Source organism: Chanodichthys erythropterus, chromosome 2 (genome assembly GCF_024489055.1).
Source record: "Chanodichthys erythropterus isolate Z2021 chromosome 2, ASM2448905v1, whole genome shotgun sequence".
NCBI lineage: Eukaryota > Metazoa > Chordata > Actinopteri > Cypriniformes > Xenocyprididae > Chanodichthys > Chanodichthys erythropterus.
The window spans coordinates 11,032,764-11,051,645 of NC_090222.1; the positions used below are offsets into that span (position 1 = coordinate 11,032,764).

Genomic DNA, 18,882 nt, shown 5'->3' on the forward strand with positions numbered 1-18,882 from the left:
CATCCACAAATACCATACTGCAAGCCGTTTCTCTCAGAACACTCCAAACCTACTGGACAGCTTGGAGTTCCTTCAAAAACTTCCACAGAGCTTTCCAGGAGTTTTCCCTCCTTTCAGTATCCTTCATCTCTTACCTCCATCATACCAATTTAATTCAGGAACAATCAAAATCTACCTCAGTGGCATACATTGCTCTCCAAGTTCATCCATGGCCAACAGTGCCCCGACTCTTCAAGTCCCCAGATATCCCTCCTCATCAAAGGTTTACAAAACCAATCCCCCTCAGCCAAACACCAGACAACCTTGTAACCATCCATTTTTCTTATCTTTCTGCAAAGGTGCAGCCATCACAGCAGCCCAGAGGGGCCTATCCGAACACCAAATTAAAATGATCGGTCGATGCCCCGCCTTTAAAACAACATATGTTCGATCAGTTCTACATCACAAACACTAGCATCTTTCTGAGTCTGGACCGCTTCTCCCTACTATTTTTGCATCTCCCCGCTTACCAAGCCCCGCAGGGCTCATATTCATCTGGATGCAGTGAGAGCTCTCCCTTTTCGGATGTGTGTTAGCTACCACTCCTGGAGTGGGCTTTCCCATTCGAATTGCTGTGTGGGCTCCCCCGTCCAGATACTGTGCAGGCTCTCCCGTTCGACTTGCAGTGTGGGCTCTCCCGTTCGACTTGCAGAGTGAGCTTCCCGTTTATTTTATCGGGGGCTCTCTCCTTCGAAACGCAGCGGGAGCTCTCCCGGTCGAATCGCAGTGTGAGCTTCCGTTCAGGCGCCGTGGGGGCTCTCCCTTTCTGAATCGCAGTGTGATTCTTCATGTTCTTAACCATGGAGGCTCTCCCGTTCGGATCGCAGTGTGGGCCCTCCTATCTGAACAAGCGGACTGGAGGTACCAAGGATCGTATGTCCCATAAGGATTGCAGTGGGCCCTCATGTCCTTATGTGATCCAAACCACCTTGGAAGGACGGTAGCTCTGCGTTTTATCTATATACCGTAGGCTCCCTTTTTCTTTGGCAGGCAGGTTCGCTCTGGATATCAGTGGCCCGTTTTCCCTTTTGGGACGAGGACCTCCTTCCCCCCTGTTGGCAGCTGGGGGCCCCATGTACTTCTGAATTCATGGGCCCCCATGTTGCAGACGTTGCGGCGGGATGTTCTCCAACCACGTACTCAAACCTCCAGTCCCAAAAAACACTCCCGCAGGAGTAATTTTAGAAGTCACTGCCGCAGCAGTGCAGCGGCGAGATGCATCCTAGTCAAACTCACACAGCAGCAATAAACGCAAGCTCCCGACAGAGTTCCTTAAATAACATTGCCGCAGCAGAAGCCTGCTCATAGCTCCACATGGTGGACATAGTAGGGCGACGCGTTCCAGCCCAGCTCCCACAGGAGCCTCATTAAATATCACTGCCGCAGCAGTATTCATTCATGACTCCAGGCCAATTAATCACAACCACCTTGTGTTCCGGCATAGGAAACACTAGTGCCACTCCTCACCTCAACTCTATTCTTCATGTCGCTTTAATCTTTCGCTCATTTTGGGGGTTAACAAGCATTAAGCATCTGGGTATCCCATATACATTAAATCCTTAAGCATTTTCAACCATCCAACTTGCTGTCCCAAATTTATTCTGCACTTTTTGGGGGGTGTATCAGAGCTCGAGTTGAAGATGCTTCATCGAGCCCCTCCTCAGTGGACAGCAAGCCAAATTAGCTAACCTAATATCCTAAAGATTATATGGGCAAACGAACTCGTTAAGTGAAGTTCCTAAACGTAATTTAGGGAGGAGCGAGCCCATCTAATCTTCCAATCAACAGCCAGAGTATATAAGCAGCTGCTTACCTCTCTTCAGTCTCAGCTGTTTCAGCATCCCTCCACCTCCCCAAACTCCACCTTCATTTCAGGTACCTTGCCCTATGTAATCACATCCTATATTTATTCACTGGGGGGTGTATCAGAGCTCGAGTTGAAGATGCTTCATCGAGCCCCTCCTCAGTGGACAGCAAGCCAAATTAGCTAACCTAATATCCTAAAGATTATATGGGCAAACGAACTCGTTAAATTGAAACTTTGTTGATGTTGTTATTGTCATGCGTGTTCTGGTTATTTGCGCATGATTAAACATGAGTCTTTATATGGTGATAAAACAAAGCTTTGTTGCGTTTTTTTTTTTTTTTTTTTTTTTTTTTTAAGTGGGGATTGGGGGTGCGCCAACCCGGTTGGGACATAGAAGGGGGTTCACAGGAAAAAAAGTTTGGGAACCGCTGCCTTATAGTGTACTTCAATAGACCCCAAACGGTTAGAGTCAAAAGGGCAAAATTACAGATTTCTTTGGATGAATACATTTCTTTCATCTTGGATGACATGGGGGTGAGTAAATTATCAGGAAATTTTAATCCTTTAAGAACCACGTCATTAGAATAAATGCTTTATGCTGTTTGCACAATTGACTTGCCGAAGATTAATAATACTATGTCTTTTCTTCCTTTACTCTTTAGGTATGAAGCTGAGTAGTCTGTACATGCCCAGGGATAAGAGAGTTGAAGTGGAAAGTTCATTTTATTTGACCCACTGGAATACTTAAAGAAATTAATAAAAGGGGCCCAATTTTCACCCATTTGTGGGTCTAGTGTGATCACCCATGTGGGCCCCATAAGGTTTTTGTGTGTAGCCCACCCCTGCCCCATTATTAGCACCCATTTGGGACCCAAGTGAGCCCATAAAATGAACATCTAAATGGCCCCACTTAGAGCCCACTGTGGACCCATCATGTGCCCCTACACTCTAAAAAATGCTGGGTTTATTCAACCCAAATTCGGGTCAAAAATGGACAAACCCAATCGTTGGGTTGAATTTTTAATTACATTTTTTTAACCCAGCAGTTGGGTTTGTCCATATTTGACCCAAATTTGGGTTGAAACAAACAAGCATATTTTAGAGCATATGAGCTAACATACATGTGGCCCATGTGGAGCCAGTGGACAAATTTCTCTGGGCCCCATTTGGGTTGCCCATGCAGGGTCCAAGTTAAAACCATGTCAAAAACCCATATGGTGCCCATAGAAATGTTGGCTGGGAACATAACCTGCTAGCTGCACGCCTTTAGGCTTCAGAGGTATTTGGCGCATACTGTACGTACCCTTTCTACAAGGTTCCAGTGGGTGTGACTGCACAGGTTTAGACATAATATAATATTATATAATTTATAAAACATTATTATAACTTAAACCAATGTTTGTTTGTTTTTTCACCTTACAATAAATAAATAAATCAAATAATAATAATGGCAGTAATGGAGCCCATTTTAAAATATTCCATCGAATTCCTAAAGAGGCTTACAATCTGGTCCACAAAGCCTTTGGCTGAGAAAGATCTTAAGCAAAGAAAGGTTCTGATTGGTGTGTGATACATTTTGACTCTTAGTGTTTCCAACTGGGTATTTGTGTGCTGAAGCTGTGCTGACTTGAGTGAACAATATTGAATGCTATTGCTTTCTAAATGACCACATGGTCTAGGCAATGAGAAATGAAGAGATTTGTGTCAAGAGTTTTGCAGTGACAAATTTTAGTTAAAAAGCCTGGTTATAATGTTTAATGTTCAACTGAGAAAAACTGTAATGGATACACTTCCAACTGCCAAACAAGTTGCTGGGGAGGAGGTGTTGTATTGTACATCAAAGACAATGTTCCATGATATCCTGTTCTAATGTTCCAGACTATCTAGAATGTCTGTGGGTGAAGGTGAGACCTTCCAGGAATATACTGTATCTGCTGTTGCTGTGTGTATGTGGTGTTTTCACCACCACAGTTACCACATTACCAAATTGCCTCATTTGACTTGCTTCATACCATGTATCCAGGCACTGGACTTATCATTGGAGACTTCAACTATCCCAGAGTCCATGATGACAGGAGGTGAATAAGGCAACCTGTACCAATAATAAAAAATCGTTCTTTCTTAAAATCAATCTTTTATAATACGATCTTTCCTGAAATTGACTGATATTTCTCTATGAAAACAGTAAAAACATATTCTTCAGACAAACCATGGATCTTTTTGCTCTGAGTCATTTAAAGTGATTTGGTCTTCAAGTCCCTATAATGAGAGGCTGCTCACAGCAAAGTCAATGGGTGGACATCCAGCTCCCCCTCTTTGGATGTAATGGGTGGAGTTTGAAGGTCTAGCCACACCCTAACCATGACCCTATCCCTAAACATAAAGTTAAAGTTAAAGTTAAAGCTCCACCAATTCGGTCCACAGAGGTGGAGCTGGACCAGGTCAAGCTCTAGCCATTGACTTTGCTGTGAGCAGCCTCTCATTATAGGGAGCTGGACTCATTTGGCTCTGCAGTGAGTACCATTTGCCCTCAGCATGTTTTCATCTACATAGGCTATGTGCGCCTGGAGTAAGCAGTTCCTGTCTTGCACAGTTCTTTGAACGTAGACCTAGTTAAAAGTATGGAAATGCTGTTATAATCATACTTGGTCACATCAGAGAACACCAATCCCCTATGTGGACTCCTAAATGATTATGGATTTTAGAATTTAGCTTTGTAATATGAAATGTTAGATTTTAGAGAACTAATTTGTATATTTTACATATTTGTCTATTTTTGTATTATTTATTATTTTTTAAATTGTTCTTAAATTGTTGTTCTACTTAGTAATAATGTTTCATTGGAACAGTAAAATACAGTTGGGGAAACTTGTTATTATTTTTGTTTTGTTTTTGTACTAAAAAGTAACTTGTATATATAGCTATGTCAGCAGTTTTTAAATGTCTCTCATAGTTGTACAACTTGTAATTTCCAATGTAAATGTCATAGCCTTTGTTTTTGAGTACTACATGTTCACTTTTACCTGTAGTGTCTATAACTCTTGTGAGAAAACTTTCCAAACTTGCAAAAAGCAAAAACACTAAGTACCAGTTTCAGTGGGGATAGTCCCACAGAAGGTATCAGTATGTTATTATGAATGTCCTGTGAATGAGTGATGTCTAGCACATGATGATTTGACTGGCTAGTAAAGATCTATTCACTCGAACTGGTCAGATATGAGAATGCTGCACATAATTTCATTAGAAGGGTCGCAGTGGGAATATTAGACTGAATCATAATGTCCGCTATGATGACAGTCTATGTATGGTCTACGTGAAATCTGCTCATCATGGGAGAAACATAGCTGAGCACTATTTGAATCATGTGTTTGTGGAGGAGTTTAGTGGCTGGGGTCTGTGGTTAAGCCAATGACCTAGTTTCTATCGCCTTAGCACTAGATGAGTTTAGAGCTGTTTTTGTAATTTGTTTTACTACAGATAACACAATTTATCTGTTTTGTGAAGAGTGCAGTACATTGTGTGCTGCTATTTTGCTTCACAAAGTTGGCCATCGCATCACTATCACTCATCACATTATTTTTAACAACTCATCAAAGCTTACATGTTCTTACTTGTGACTTTTGCCTGTTTACTGGTAGTTGTCCAAATTAAACTTTAAAAATGTGAACATAAATGCCCCAATGTCCCAAAGTAATTTTTTGACCTTTATGCTAGCAAATACATTTACAGAAGCAATCCCTGGGGAGGATAATTATTTTACTTTCCTTGATCATGATCATAAATAAATGGTGCAAACTGAATTTGTGTTTTTTATTTTTTTAATTTTCAATTTTTCTGAATTTCAAAATGGTTGGTTTTATGAGATGCGTAATTTTAGAACTTATTTACACAACATTTATTAATTTTAACATTTACTAATGCGTTATTAAAATCAAAGATTGTATCTAATACAACCTGAGCTAACCTAAATCAACAATGAACAGATGTATTTTTATTAAAGATCATTAACAAAGATTAATGAATAATGTAATGTTTTGCTTATTGTTAGTTTATTTAATGCATTTATTGACGTTTAAATAATGGGACTTAATTTTAAAGTTTTACTGACTACTAACTTTACTTTGTTGCTGCTCTTCAGTAAAATGATCACCAATGAGAGTCACACACTTATATACATCTTTATTAAAGGTATTTATTTTAACAAAATATAGTTCATCTCATTACAATATTAGTAAACAAAAAAGGCAGAAACAGTAAAATATATGTGTACATGTAAAAATTCATATAGCTGCTAGAAAACAACCAAAAATTCTAAAAAAAAAAAAAAAGAAAGAAATCTAAATACAAATATTTGCTCAAATAACACTATGAGGCTTGTGCATGTTATTGTATGATCCTGTTGAAAAGTTCTCTCTATATACAGTTTTGGAAAAGAAAACAAAAATGTGCTAAATTGTGAATGTGTATCAGTAGATATACTGGAAAGGGAACCTTTTTCTATCTATCCAAGTAAATCCTTATTAGACGTTCATATCCAGTCACACTGCAGCGGATCTCTCCTCCACACTAGTGGTCTGTGAGTAAACAGATCCTGTGGCCTGTATAATATAACTCTTCATGAATTGCAATTTACTGAAGGGTGTCCTGTACAGGAGTCTGAAAAGATGCCTCCTAAATTTTTCTCCCACAAACACATAGAGAATGGGATTCAGGCAGCTGTGTGAGTAAGCCACAGCTTCTGTGATCTGCAGACTTAGAGTGATTGCCTTACTGCTCTCACAGGAATGAGGTATGTATTCTTTTATCTCTAAGGCTTTCACAAAAGCTGCAAGATTGTATGGAGCCCAACAGCAGAAGAAGACCACCATCACCACAATAACTAGACGCATGGCCTGCCTCCTTGAAGAGCGAACTGTCAGGAGTCTCTTCAGAATCATTGAGTAACAAAATCCAATCACAATAAGTGGGAGAATTAAACCAATGACATTCATTTTAAATGTGCAATTTATCTTTGAAGAATGATAATTAGTTTGATCATTTGTTGGATAATGTGTACAATAAGATTGATTATTTAAGTCTGTCGTTTTGAGGTATGTCAACTCAGGAAAGGATGCAAAAACAGCAATGATCCATATGACCATACTGGCTAAGATCCCATATGTCCTTGTTCTGACTCTCAAGGCAAACACAGCATGAACTACAGCTAAGTATCGATCAACACTCATCAGTACAATGAAGAATATCCCACTGTAGAATCCGATGTAGTAGACACTGAGGACCATAGTGCACATGACATTTCCAAAGATCCACTGGTCTCTGGCATAGTGTGCCAGGAAGGGAAGAGAGGAGACCAGCAGCAGGTCAGCTATAGCCAGGTTCAGGAGACAGATGTCAGTCATGCTTCTCATCTTCACACCCATCAAGACCACCCAGATCACAAGTGTGTTACCCAGAAAGCCCACCACAAAAAACAGGGAGTATAACACAGGGATGAAGATAGCTCCATGATTTTTATAAACACAGGAATGTGAATCCAAGCTTCCATTATAGTAATCAAAATAGTCATATGGTGCTTCAGTATCAGCACTTCGTCCATTCACACTTGGAACAAGGGGAAAAAAAAACAAACAAATCTATAAGCAAAGCAGAGCTCGTCCTTCAATTGTGACTAATAAATGTGATATGGACTCACCTGGACACTGCATAAGAATTTAGATCAAGGATGCTGTTGGTCACCATCTCAGTCCATGGAGACTGTGCAGTGGTCCTGTTCATGTGAAAGAGAAGAAGAAAATGAACACACTGTAATATCAGCTATTATCAACTATCAACTGAATCAACGTTGAACTGACTTGAATTTGAGCTTGAGCTGTCATCAATAATGACACGGTAACACTTTACAATAAGGTTCATTATTTAACTACATTAGTTAACATGAACTGAAATAATGAACTGCACTTTTTTAATTTTTGTTAATAATAATTTCAACATTTACTAATACACTATTAAAATCTTGTTAACATTAGTTAATGCACTGTGAACTAACATGAACAAACAATGAACAACTGTATTTTCAATAACTTACGTTAACGAAGATTAGTAAATACAGTAAGAAATGTATTGCTCATGGTTAGTTCATGTTACTTAATACAATTACTAATGTTTAACTAATGAACCTTATTGTAAAGTGTTACCAATTTTACTTATAAACTGTAGAGTTGCTTTATAGTTTTTTGAGTTTGTTTCATAACTAATGCACAATGCGACATTTACACTGATATTCAACTAAACTGAATATCAGTGTAAATGTCGTGTAATATCAGTGTAAATATGAGTATCATATTTACACTGAATATCAGTGTAAATATCAGTGTAAACCTTGTGTTCCTTGTGTTCCCCGGTAAAGTCACTTTCAGGGGATTTCCCTCAGTTAATTTCACATTCCTTGGGGACCATTCACACCATACAAATTTATAATCAATAATGTGAGAATTTCATAAAGAAATATATTGGTTTTAAAACCTGAATAACTTGTGTAGCCTGTTCATAGACTGTTTTATGTCTTTTCCATTTTCTCCACTGTCCTATTTTTGACAATTATTTTACTGTTGTTTGATTGAGAGATGAAGTTTGGTCTTACCTCAGCAAGGGAGCTGTAGAATTCATATTCAGAGAAACAGAGGTGTTCTTACTGTGTTAGACAAACAGAAACAGAGAGTATTAGCATATAATGCTGCTAATAGATCATCTTTAAGGCATTAGTACAAATGTATTCACAAACAATGTGTGGCTGCGCTTTGGTAGACAAATTGGGAAAAGATATATTTACATTATTTACGTTTTATTTTATTTTGGATAATCATTTGGACAATGATGTGAGGCCTTATGTGACAGAAGAATTAAATAAGTAGTAAAATGCTTTACTTGGTAACACTTAGGGCCAGATTTAATAAATAGGGCGAATTAGCATGAGAACGTAATCCCATATAATTATCGATAGGAGTGGACTTTTCTGTGGGTGATTTACTGACAATGCGTATATTAAAGAACATGGATGCAGCCAGTTCATTTCTATAATGACCAACGCAGTCTTTCAAGAGCAAAATTCACATAAGGACCCAAACAAGCAGAGTCTATGATAATCAGGTGCATGTATTCAACTAACACATGCTTTTTTGGGGGCGTTAAATAATGCCGCAAATACCAGTAAATTGACTATCATTAACCTTGGTAGGCTAAATCATGTTGTATGATTCATTTAAATACTCTCCTCCCATAAAAATTGCATCTGAAAGGGAAACTCCTACAAATGGAATAAGGTCAGCCCAAAATAACTGCAGTAAATCCTGTAGTTTTTAATTGCAAAAGAGAGTTTGCGTCGGCGCAAACTGTTGGTAAATTTGGCCCTTAGGGGCCATATTATATATAATAAAGCTAACTATTGTGAATTACTATATTAATACATATTTACATCACAAGTTGTATACATTAAAATAAATATTTTATGAATTAACAGAAATTAACAACAAACAATACAAAAATTAACATTATCCTATAGTGTAATAAATGCTATTGGGGAAAAAAATGATTAGTTTATGGTACCTAATGCATTAATGGTAACATATTGAAATTTATTATAAAACATTACCCTATACTGTTTACAGTAGTATTACTGTACTGCTGATTATAATCATAGTCATCAAAAGAAGAACATGAATAAGAACATGATTAACTTTTTGGCATCTTTTTTTTTTTTTTTTTAAGTGGGCATGCTTTAATAAATTCAATTTATTTGTACAGCACATAAATATATATTGCACTTAAATATATAATATATGCTGAAACTTTATTTTACAGTGTCCTTGCTACATATGTTATATGTATTTACTATAGTAATAACTATAAATGATGCATATTTACATGCAACTAACCCTAAACCAAAACAAACCCTAATCCCCTATGGTAAGTATGTGCAGTTAATATTAAAGTTGTTATTAAACAACATGCCTTAAAACCCCCAGTGAGAAGCTAAAGGTGAAAAGTGGCAGTGGCAAGTCCACCGCTTCAGACAAATACATACAAAGCATAGATTATTGTTCATTTGAACCACATAATATTGATGATAATGGATAATATTGACTAATTTCTTGCTTAATTAAATAATTAATATGTTATTAACTAATTTGTATTTAATAGTTTTATTTAATACAAAACAGTATAAAAGTATAATATATAAATGAAAATTTGAAATACCAAAGTTATCCAACCACTTTAATGAATAAAGTCTATGAATGATTGATTATCGTAAAAAATTACATACCTATGAGCATTATGAGCATCGATCTGTGGTGCAAACCACCTGTGACATTCAGACTTATTCTGTAACATTTAGTGTTTCCAACAGCTGGTTTACCAACCTTAAAAAAAAGGTGTGAAACCATAACCCTTTCTATACCATTTAAAACTCATGCGACAGGTTTGCAATGAAAGTGGGGGCTAGGACTTTAACTACAAATTAACACAAAGCGAATGTTTGTGCATATTATTTTAAAAAGAGGTCAAATAAAAAAAAGTGCTTGCCAGGAATACTCACAAATGTGATAACTGGTGTTGCCCTCTGACCTTCTGAGCAAAGAAGGGAAGTTGAGATGAGAGATAAGATCGTATCATATGAGATCGGTCAAAAAAAACATGATCTATTATAGTTTTTTTTTTCTTTTTCTCAGGGTATTGGTTTGTGACACTTCCTCTATATAGGTAAACTGGGGTATAGGGGCTTTGCAGATTGCAGAACTAGTTTCATATTGGCTGCAATAGCAATGACCCGATTGGCTCCCACCATGTTTCGACTACAGTTTAGAGGAAATTACATCACTATACATCTGTTCTGTTTTTTTTTTTTTTTTTATGTGAAAAGAAAAAACAATGTTGCAGCACTGCAATATAAATTTCATAGTGTTTTAATGTTTAAAAAAAAAATAAAAAAATCCTATGCTAATAAACAGCGAGTAAAAAACAATACTCAGCATTGCAGGTAGTCAGAACAGCTGAGCAATAAGTGTTAGAATGTGGTTTTACACACTCCACACACAACCAACCACTTAAAAGTGCTTTTAAAAGGGATGTCAAATACTCTATATAAACAGATGCATCATAACTTCTGTAGTAAGATAAGTTTTTTATCATTAGATAACATAAAGATTGAGATCTACACCATCTCAATTAGTAACACACTAAAACAGAAAACATGAAACCGATTGAGGGGATGAAAGTCTTTTGTGGGTTCTTGTTTGCCTTGCAAGCCTTGTTTAACTCAAAGTTAGTTCAGTTCAGTTAGTTGTGAGGCAGAATGTGTGCTTAGTCTCAATAGTAGCATATGTAAAAATGTAAAGTGTAAACAGATTTTTACATTTTCTGAAGAAACATTAAAGTTTAAATGGTGCTTGCTTGTATATATAAAAATCAGGGTGTTCTGGTCGGTTGCAGGTGGTTCTTTACAGGTCCAAAAGAGCCCACCCTCAAGTCTCATATTTCATTTGTCTATATATATGATTAAATATGACTCCCCCTTCAACACAATGTTTAGGCCTGTTTAATCATCCACCAAGCAAAAATTGTAAGCCTGATCACTTCAGAAGAAAAAAAAAAGCTCTTAGCAAGCCACATGATTTGAGTTTATAAGTTTATATTGCTCAAGTCACATGACAAAATGTAATACTTAGGGCAAGGGTTTTGTTTAAATCACTAACCCCAAGTATGAGCAAAAGTAATAGTGATATTAAACAAATATGTTTTAAACATTTTAACATTTCTGTGCATCTTACAACTTAAGTGAACTAGCTGTTACACAGGAAACATTCAAGTCCTTTTCGTACTGTGATATTTACCTTGCTATTGTTTCCCCTTCCTTCTTTCCAATCATTGTGGTGCGTCTGTCTTTTTGCTTAATAAACAACCCATTAAAACAAAAACAAACAAAAAGATGAGTTAAAAAACAAAGACAAAATGCAGTAAAATAGAAAAAATGTAATAAAATAAAATCAAAAATCAAATGAAGATATTTCGAGTCAAGAAAATATTTAAACTTTAAAATGTGTCTTGAACACTTAAACTGTATTTGTATATGTATATGTTTTTCACACTAAAATGTAACAAAAGAAATGCCAAAATTCAATGTAAAGTCACCATGAAATCAAAATGGACTCTTTTTTTTTCCTGCCTTTTTTATGGAATTTTGCTGAATTTATTATAAATGATTTATATGTGCACATCATTTTTTTATTCATGGACCCTCATAATCTTTAATCAAAATGACTTCCCCTCCCTCTTGCTTGCAGTGGCATCTCTTCTCTTCTGATGACGTGGTGCAAGAGAGGGACAAGCTGTCACTTACATGAGATCACGGCAATAGCAAATGACAATGATCAAACGAACAAATTTATTCCCGATAAAAAAAATAAAGTCCCGCCCTATATTTTTTTCTTGTTCGAGAAGCCATTTCACTCAGAAATACGTCACAATAGGAAAGAAAAGACTATCAGTAGTATCTATCAGAATAAGTCTGAATGTCACAGGTGGTTTGCACCACAGATCGATGCTCATAATGCACATTTTTTTTGATAATCAATAATTCATAGACTTTATTGTGATTTTACCTACCCGTTGCTCGTGTACTGCAAATACAGATGAATGTTGTTCATTCTTTCAGGTCTTCTCCTTCGACCACTGTTCATCACATGAATAGTATTGTCTGCTAGAGGGCTTGTGGAATGGGTTACCACAGCCTCGCTGCTGAGTGGTTTGTACAGCTTTTCCATATAGCTTTGTTTTGAATCTCTATTTACTATAATTCTTTGTTGTTTATGCTAAATATAACTTACTCATCACCTTATATCTGATATTGTCTAATATTGCCTATCACATTAATCTGACATTGTTAGATTTATTCGCTATAGCTAGCACATCCATGCTTACTGTCTATTTTTTCTCGCGATCTCCTTTTTCTATGAGTCCATCAAACAACCATGGTCAGCTGGAATCAGTCAACAAACACGGTGAGTCAAGTCATCTTCTCCTGTTATTGTTACTTGCACTGCAAATGCAGGGAAATAGACAGGCTAATGGAAAAGATTTCATAACTAAAGACAAGCATTAATTGAGGACAGTAAGAATGCAAGGCCTTTAGATACTGCTTTGGATGTGACTAGATAAGCAAGCCCCATTCATTATTTGGTTCTGGCTGTATATCCTGTGCAGCAGGGCAATTGGGTGACTGTGAAACAGCAAGACCATTCTGATTTTGTTCCATTCTGATTAGGTTCTCTTCACTCACTGATGCACCCACTAAGAACCCTGTTGAAAGTGCCCTATTTATTGGTGATTCTATTACACAGAACGTGAACGTATTTCATGACAGAAAATGGGACTTAAGACAGGATTTTCTTTCGCAGTGTTTTTCTTTGCTTTTTTTTTTTTTTGTCTTGTCTCCCTCCTCACAAATGGACCTCCCTGCAGTCCAACTTCTCTGCCTGGAGCAGAATGACCGTTCACTGGAGGACCATACAAGGGACTTTTTAGATCTGACATGCCTAATTCTCTACCCAAACCTCACTCCTTCCAGTGAACAGTCCCAGGATTTCACCATGTTTGTGGAGTGGGTGCTGGTGAACAAAGGATCAGTATTCACCACTGGCCCAGTGGAGGACTTCACCAGCCCCACTCCAGACCCAGAGCCCAGTCAGCCATCACCCGCTGCATGGACATGACGTCAGAGCCCACCACAGATGCACGAGCCAGTGCCAGATACAAAGACTGAGCAAGCCATTGCCTCAGAGCCTAAACCTCACAAATTGCATCGTGGGATTACTATATTACCGCGCAGAATAATATAGGTTTCATAGACAATTGGAAAAGCTTTTGGGGCAGACCTGACCTGTTGAAAAGAGATGGTATTCATCCGTCCCGGGATGGTGCTGCTCTTGTCTCTAGTAATATGGCACATAGTCTCAGAACTAAAACATGACAAACTGGGGCCCAGGACAGGAAGCAGACAGACTGGCTAAACCGACCGTCTGCTGGCTGCCTCACGTTACAGAAGTCAGATAATTCCCAACACATAGAAACTCTTGCACCTAGATATTATCACATAGAGACTGTGTCTGTACCCCGAATTAGTAAAAACAAAAAAACTTCCAAACCCATTAAATGGTAAAAATTTAACTGATATTCAACAAATAAAAAATAGAGATAATAATGATAAACAAATGATAAAGCTTGGGTTGTTAAATATTAGATCACTTTCTTCAAAAGCACTTATTGTAAACGATATTATCACAGACAATAACCTAGATGTGCTGTGTTTGACAGAAACCTGGCTAAAACCAGATGATTACATTACTTTAAATGAGTCTAGTCCTCAATGTTATGATTATCGACACAATCTTCGACAGAAAGGAAAAGGGGGAGGTGTTGCTGTAATTTATAGTAATATTTACAGTATCAGCCAGAAGTCTTTCAAATATAATTCCTTCGAAGTGATGGTGCTTTACGTAACATTATGTAAGTTGACATTTGTGTTGGCTACTGTATACAGGCCACCAGGACACCATACAGACTTTATCAAAGAGATTGCCGATTTTCTATCAGAATTAGTACTAGCTGCAGATAAAGTCCTTGTTGTTGGTGATTTTAATATCCATGTAGATAATAAAAAAAGACTCATTAGGATTGGCATTTACAGACATTCTAAACTCTATTGGTGTTAGACAACACGTATCGGGACCCACTCATTGTCGTAATCATACTTTAGATCTAATATTGTCACATGGAATCGATATTGATGCCGTTGAAATTCTGCAGCAGAGTGACGACATCTCAGATCATTATCTAGTCTCGTGTATACTACATTTAGTCAAAGAGGCTAAACTGCCTCCCTGCCATAAATATGGTAGAACCATCACTTCTACCACTAAAGATTGCTTTATAAATAATCTTCCTGATCAGTTTCATCGCCTTAGCATGCCAGACAGCTTAGAAGACCTCGATATTGCAACAGAAACTATTGCCTCTGTCTTTTCCAGCACATTAGACTCAGTTGCTCCTTTGCGTTTAAAAAAGATTAAGGAAATGAATCCAACACCATGGTACAATGAGCACACTCGGGCCCTAAAAACAGCAGTTAGAAAAATGGAGCGCAGCTGGAAGAAAACAAAACTAGAAGTATTTCGCATTTCGTGGAGAGAGAAAATGACTGAGTACAGAAAGGCCTTAAAAACTGCTAGATCTGCCTATTTTTCAAAACTTTTAGAAGAACATAAACACAACCCTAGGTATTTATTTGATACAGTGGCTAAATTAACAAGAAATAAAGCTTAAACTTCTGATGTTTCCAAAGAGCACAGCAGTAATGACTTTATGAACTTCTTTACTTGCATGATTGATAATATTAGCGAAAAAATTATAACCATGCAACCGTCTACTACAGTCTTGTGTCAGACAGTGCATTGTAGTGTCCTTAAAGAAAAATTCAATTCATTTACTGCTTTAGGAGAGGAAGAATTGTCTAAACTTGTTAAATCATCAAAATCATCCACATGTATGTTAGACCCTATACCGACTAAGCTATTGAAAGAGATGCTTCCAGAAGTCATAGATCCTCTTCTTAATATTGTTAATTCATATTTATCGCTAGGATACGTACCAAAAACCTTTAAGCTGGCTGTTATTAAACCTCTTATTAAAAAACCACAACTTGATCCTAGAGAATTAGTCAATTACAGGCCGATCTCAAATCTTACTTTTCTGTCAAAAATACTAGAAAAGGCAGTTTCATCACAACTATGTTCCTTTTTAGAAAGAAATAGTATCTGTGAAGATTTCCAGTCAGGATTTAGACCGTACCATTGTACTGAGACTGCTCTCATTAGAGTTACTAATGATTTGCTCTTATCATCAGATCGTGGTTGTATCTCTCTATTAGTGTTACTGGATCTTAGTGCTGCATTTGACACTATCGATCACAATATTCTTCTAAACAGACTCGAAAACTATGTTGGCATTAGTGGAATTGCATCCTGAAATCATACTTATCTGACCGTTATCAGTTTGTAGTCGTAAACGATGAGATGTCATATCAATCACAAGATAAATATGGAGTACCGCAAGGCTCAGTACTAGGACCGTTGCTTTTTACTCTGTACATGCTACCATTGGGAGATATCATTAGAAAGCATGGCGTTAGTTTTCATTGTTACGCTGATAATACTCAGCTCTATATTTCTTCGTGCCCTGACGAAAATCACCAATTCGCTAAATTAACAGAATGTATAGCTGATATAAAAAACTAGATGACCAGTAATTTCCTACTACTAAATTCAGGAAAAACAGAGATTCTAATTTTTGGACCGAAAACTTCTTCACGCATCGTCAGTTAGGAACCTGGGTGTGCTCTTTGATACCAATCTTTCATTTGAAGGCCATCTGTAAAACTGCATTCTTCCATCTTAAAAATATATCTAAACTACGACATATGCTCTCAATTAAAAATGCAGAACAGTTAGTTCATGCGTTCATGACCTCAAGGCTAGATTACTGTAACACTCTACTGGGTGGTTGTTCCTCCCGCTTGATAAATAAACTACAGCTCGTACAAAATGCAGCAGCTAGAGTTCTTACTAGAACTAGGAAATATGACCATATTAGCCCAGTTCTGTCGTCACTGCATTGGCTTCCTGTTAAACATCGTATAGATTTTAAAATCTTGCTAATTACTTACAAAGCACTAAATGGTTTAGCTCCCCAGTACCTAAGTGAGCTCTTAATACATTATAGTCCTTCACGTTTATTGCGATCTCAGAATTCAGGCCAGCTGATAATACCTAGAGTATCAACTGCAGGCGGTAGATCATTCTCCTATTTGGCACCTAAACTCTGGAACAATCTTCCTAGCATTGTTCGGGATGCAGACACACTCTGTCAGTTTAAATCTAGAGTAAAAACGCATCTCTTTAACCTGGCATACACATAACACATTATCAATTTATATTTTCAAATCCGTTAAAGGATTATTAGGCTGCATAAATTAGGTCAGCCGGAACCGGGAACACTTCCTATAACATCAGATGTACTCCTTACATCAGAAATAGAATGGCATCTATGCTAATATTAGTCTTCAGAGATCGAGTCAACTAGATCATCCATTGTGAAGACATCATCAACACGACAGCCAGTGCCACAGTTCCTCAACAGACCGTCCATACCGGCGTGATGAATACGATCCTCAACTGGACATGACCACAACGCAGCCCTGAAGTATCAGCAGAGATCGAGTCAACTGGATCATCAATTGTGAAGGCCTCGTCGACACAACAGCCAGTGCCACAGTTCCTCAACAGACCGTCCATACCGGTGTGATGAATACGATCCTCAACTGGATGGAACTAAAATAAATACTGTTGTGATCCTATCAGACTTATGATAGCAACCTGATTGTAACAAAGCACTGTTCGCCAGAGGAGAACCGGCCCCCCGACTAAGCCTGGTTTCTCCCAAGGTTTTTTTTTTTTCTCCATTTTAACACCTATTTGCCACTTGTTTGCCACCTGATGTCACCTGATGGAGTTTGGGTTCCTTGCCGCTGTCACCTTTGCCTTGCTTAGTTGGGGACACTTGACATTTGATATTCAATAGTATTCTTGACATTTATTCAACAGTGCTTCTGATCTGCCTGCATTGACACTATTATTTAAGAGCTGCTGTGCAGCCAAATTATGTACCAGTTATCAATGTAAAGCTGCTTTGACACAATCTGCATTGCAAAAAGCACTATATAAATAAAGGTGACTTGACTTGACTAGTGAAGGTTGAGGGACTGGAGGAAGACCCTGCCCACAGGCCCACCACAGATGGTGAGCTGCTGCTGACCTCTGTAACATATGATGACTTAAAAGAGGATGTTTGCAAGAATCTCCAGCCCCTGCTGGTCCCCTCCAGCTCAAAGTCTCCCATGTCTCCACTGGTCCTGTTCAGCTCAAAGTCTCCTATGTCTCCACTGCTTCCGCCCAGCTCGAAGTCTCCCACCTCCTATTCCAAAGTCAGCCAGCCTGTCAACCCCACCTCCACTGGATCCCGTCAGGTCCTCCATCATTAACTCCAAAATGGTGCATGGATGTGCCTTGGATCTTTCATTCTTCAGGTCTGCCTTAAAAAGAGGATCCTCTGGCTTTGCCTCTAGCCGTTGAGCCCATCTCTCCATCTTGGCTTGTTGACCTGTCAGCTCCACCTTGGCTCCTCCCTCCCTCGACTCTACCAGGGACTATTGTCCATACAGCTCCACCGGGCTCCCTCATCCCTCCGGCTCCGCCTTGGTCAGACGATGCTCTATCTGCGTCATGGACTTACGGGCCTTCAGCAGAGATTCATCTCTCCACCCCTTCTGCTCCGTCTGGCTCCACCTTCCCTCCGGCTCTCCAGAGCCATTAATGTCATGTGGGCTCACCTGTCCTTCACCTCCACCTGGGTCTCTACATCCATTGGCTTAATCTCTGTCAGCTGTCCCCCTGGTTTCATCAGCCAAGCCTCCACCATGGCTCCTCCCACCATCATTGCCGCCCTGGTCTCTATCTCTGTCGTCTCCCCTGGTTTCCTGCCCTTCTCCTGCTTTGCATCCTCCTCATGATGTATGTTCTGTTTTGGGTTAGTATCATTGTATTTTGGTCTCGTTTTCCCTGTTCTGTTTTGCCTGTGTTCCCTAGTTAGTTTCTATGGTTGTTAATTAGTTTTACACACCTGTTCCTTTTTATATTGATTGCTCTCTCCATATACATTTTATAAGCCCTGGGTTACCTTATTTCCCTTATTCAGTATCATCTTAGTTTTACGTGGTGGTGTTTATGTTTTTCTCCTGTGATCTCCTGAGTATTCTGTTTTTGTTATCTATTTTCATTGTGCGCTCTCTACAACAACTATTTGTGACAATTGGAGTGCCACTTGGCCAGTCATATTGGAGGCCTGGAACAATCTTTTGAAATAAAGTGTAT

At 38.2% G+C, this 18,882-nt stretch overlaps 1 protein-coding gene across 2 annotated transcripts; it reads right to left on the reverse strand.

The window, feature by feature from the left end:
* Positions 1-6,062: 6,062 nt before the first annotated feature.
* Positions 6,063-10,596, reverse strand: LOC137024706 (C-C chemokine receptor type 5-like). Of its 2 annotated transcripts, none has more exons than XM_067392533.1 (4): positions 10,440-10,596; positions 8,487-8,537; positions 7,539-7,613; positions 6,063-7,447 (listed from the first exon to the last, which is right to left on the reverse strand). In XM_067392533.1, the coding sequence occupies exons 1-4, from the start codon at positions 10,514-10,516 to the stop codon at positions 6,385-6,387; spliced, it is 1,266 nt and encodes a 421-aa protein (XP_067248634.1). In that variant the 5' UTR covers positions 10,517-10,596; the 3' UTR covers positions 6,063-6,384. The 2 variants fall into 2 exon arrangements, with proteins under 2 accessions (XP_067248634.1, XP_067248644.1); XM_067392543.1 differs by lacking the exon at positions 10,440-10,596 and adding an exon at positions 10,167-10,398.
* Between the last annotated feature and the right edge of the window lie 8,286 nt (positions 10,597-18,882).

Coding starts and splice junctions, on each gene's coding strand:
- LOC137024706 (XM_067392533.1), bottom strand. CDS start 10,516: ATGATACGATCTTATCTCTCATCTCAACTTCCCTTCTTTGCTCAGAAG. Junction 8,538..10,439: donor CAACACCAGTTATCACATTT/GTGAGTATTCCT, acceptor TGTCTAACACAG/TAAGAACACCTCTGTTTCTC. Junction 7,448..7,538: donor AATTCTTATGCAGTGTCCAG/GTGAGTCCATAT, acceptor CCTTGTTCCAAG/TGTGAATGGACGAAGTGCTG.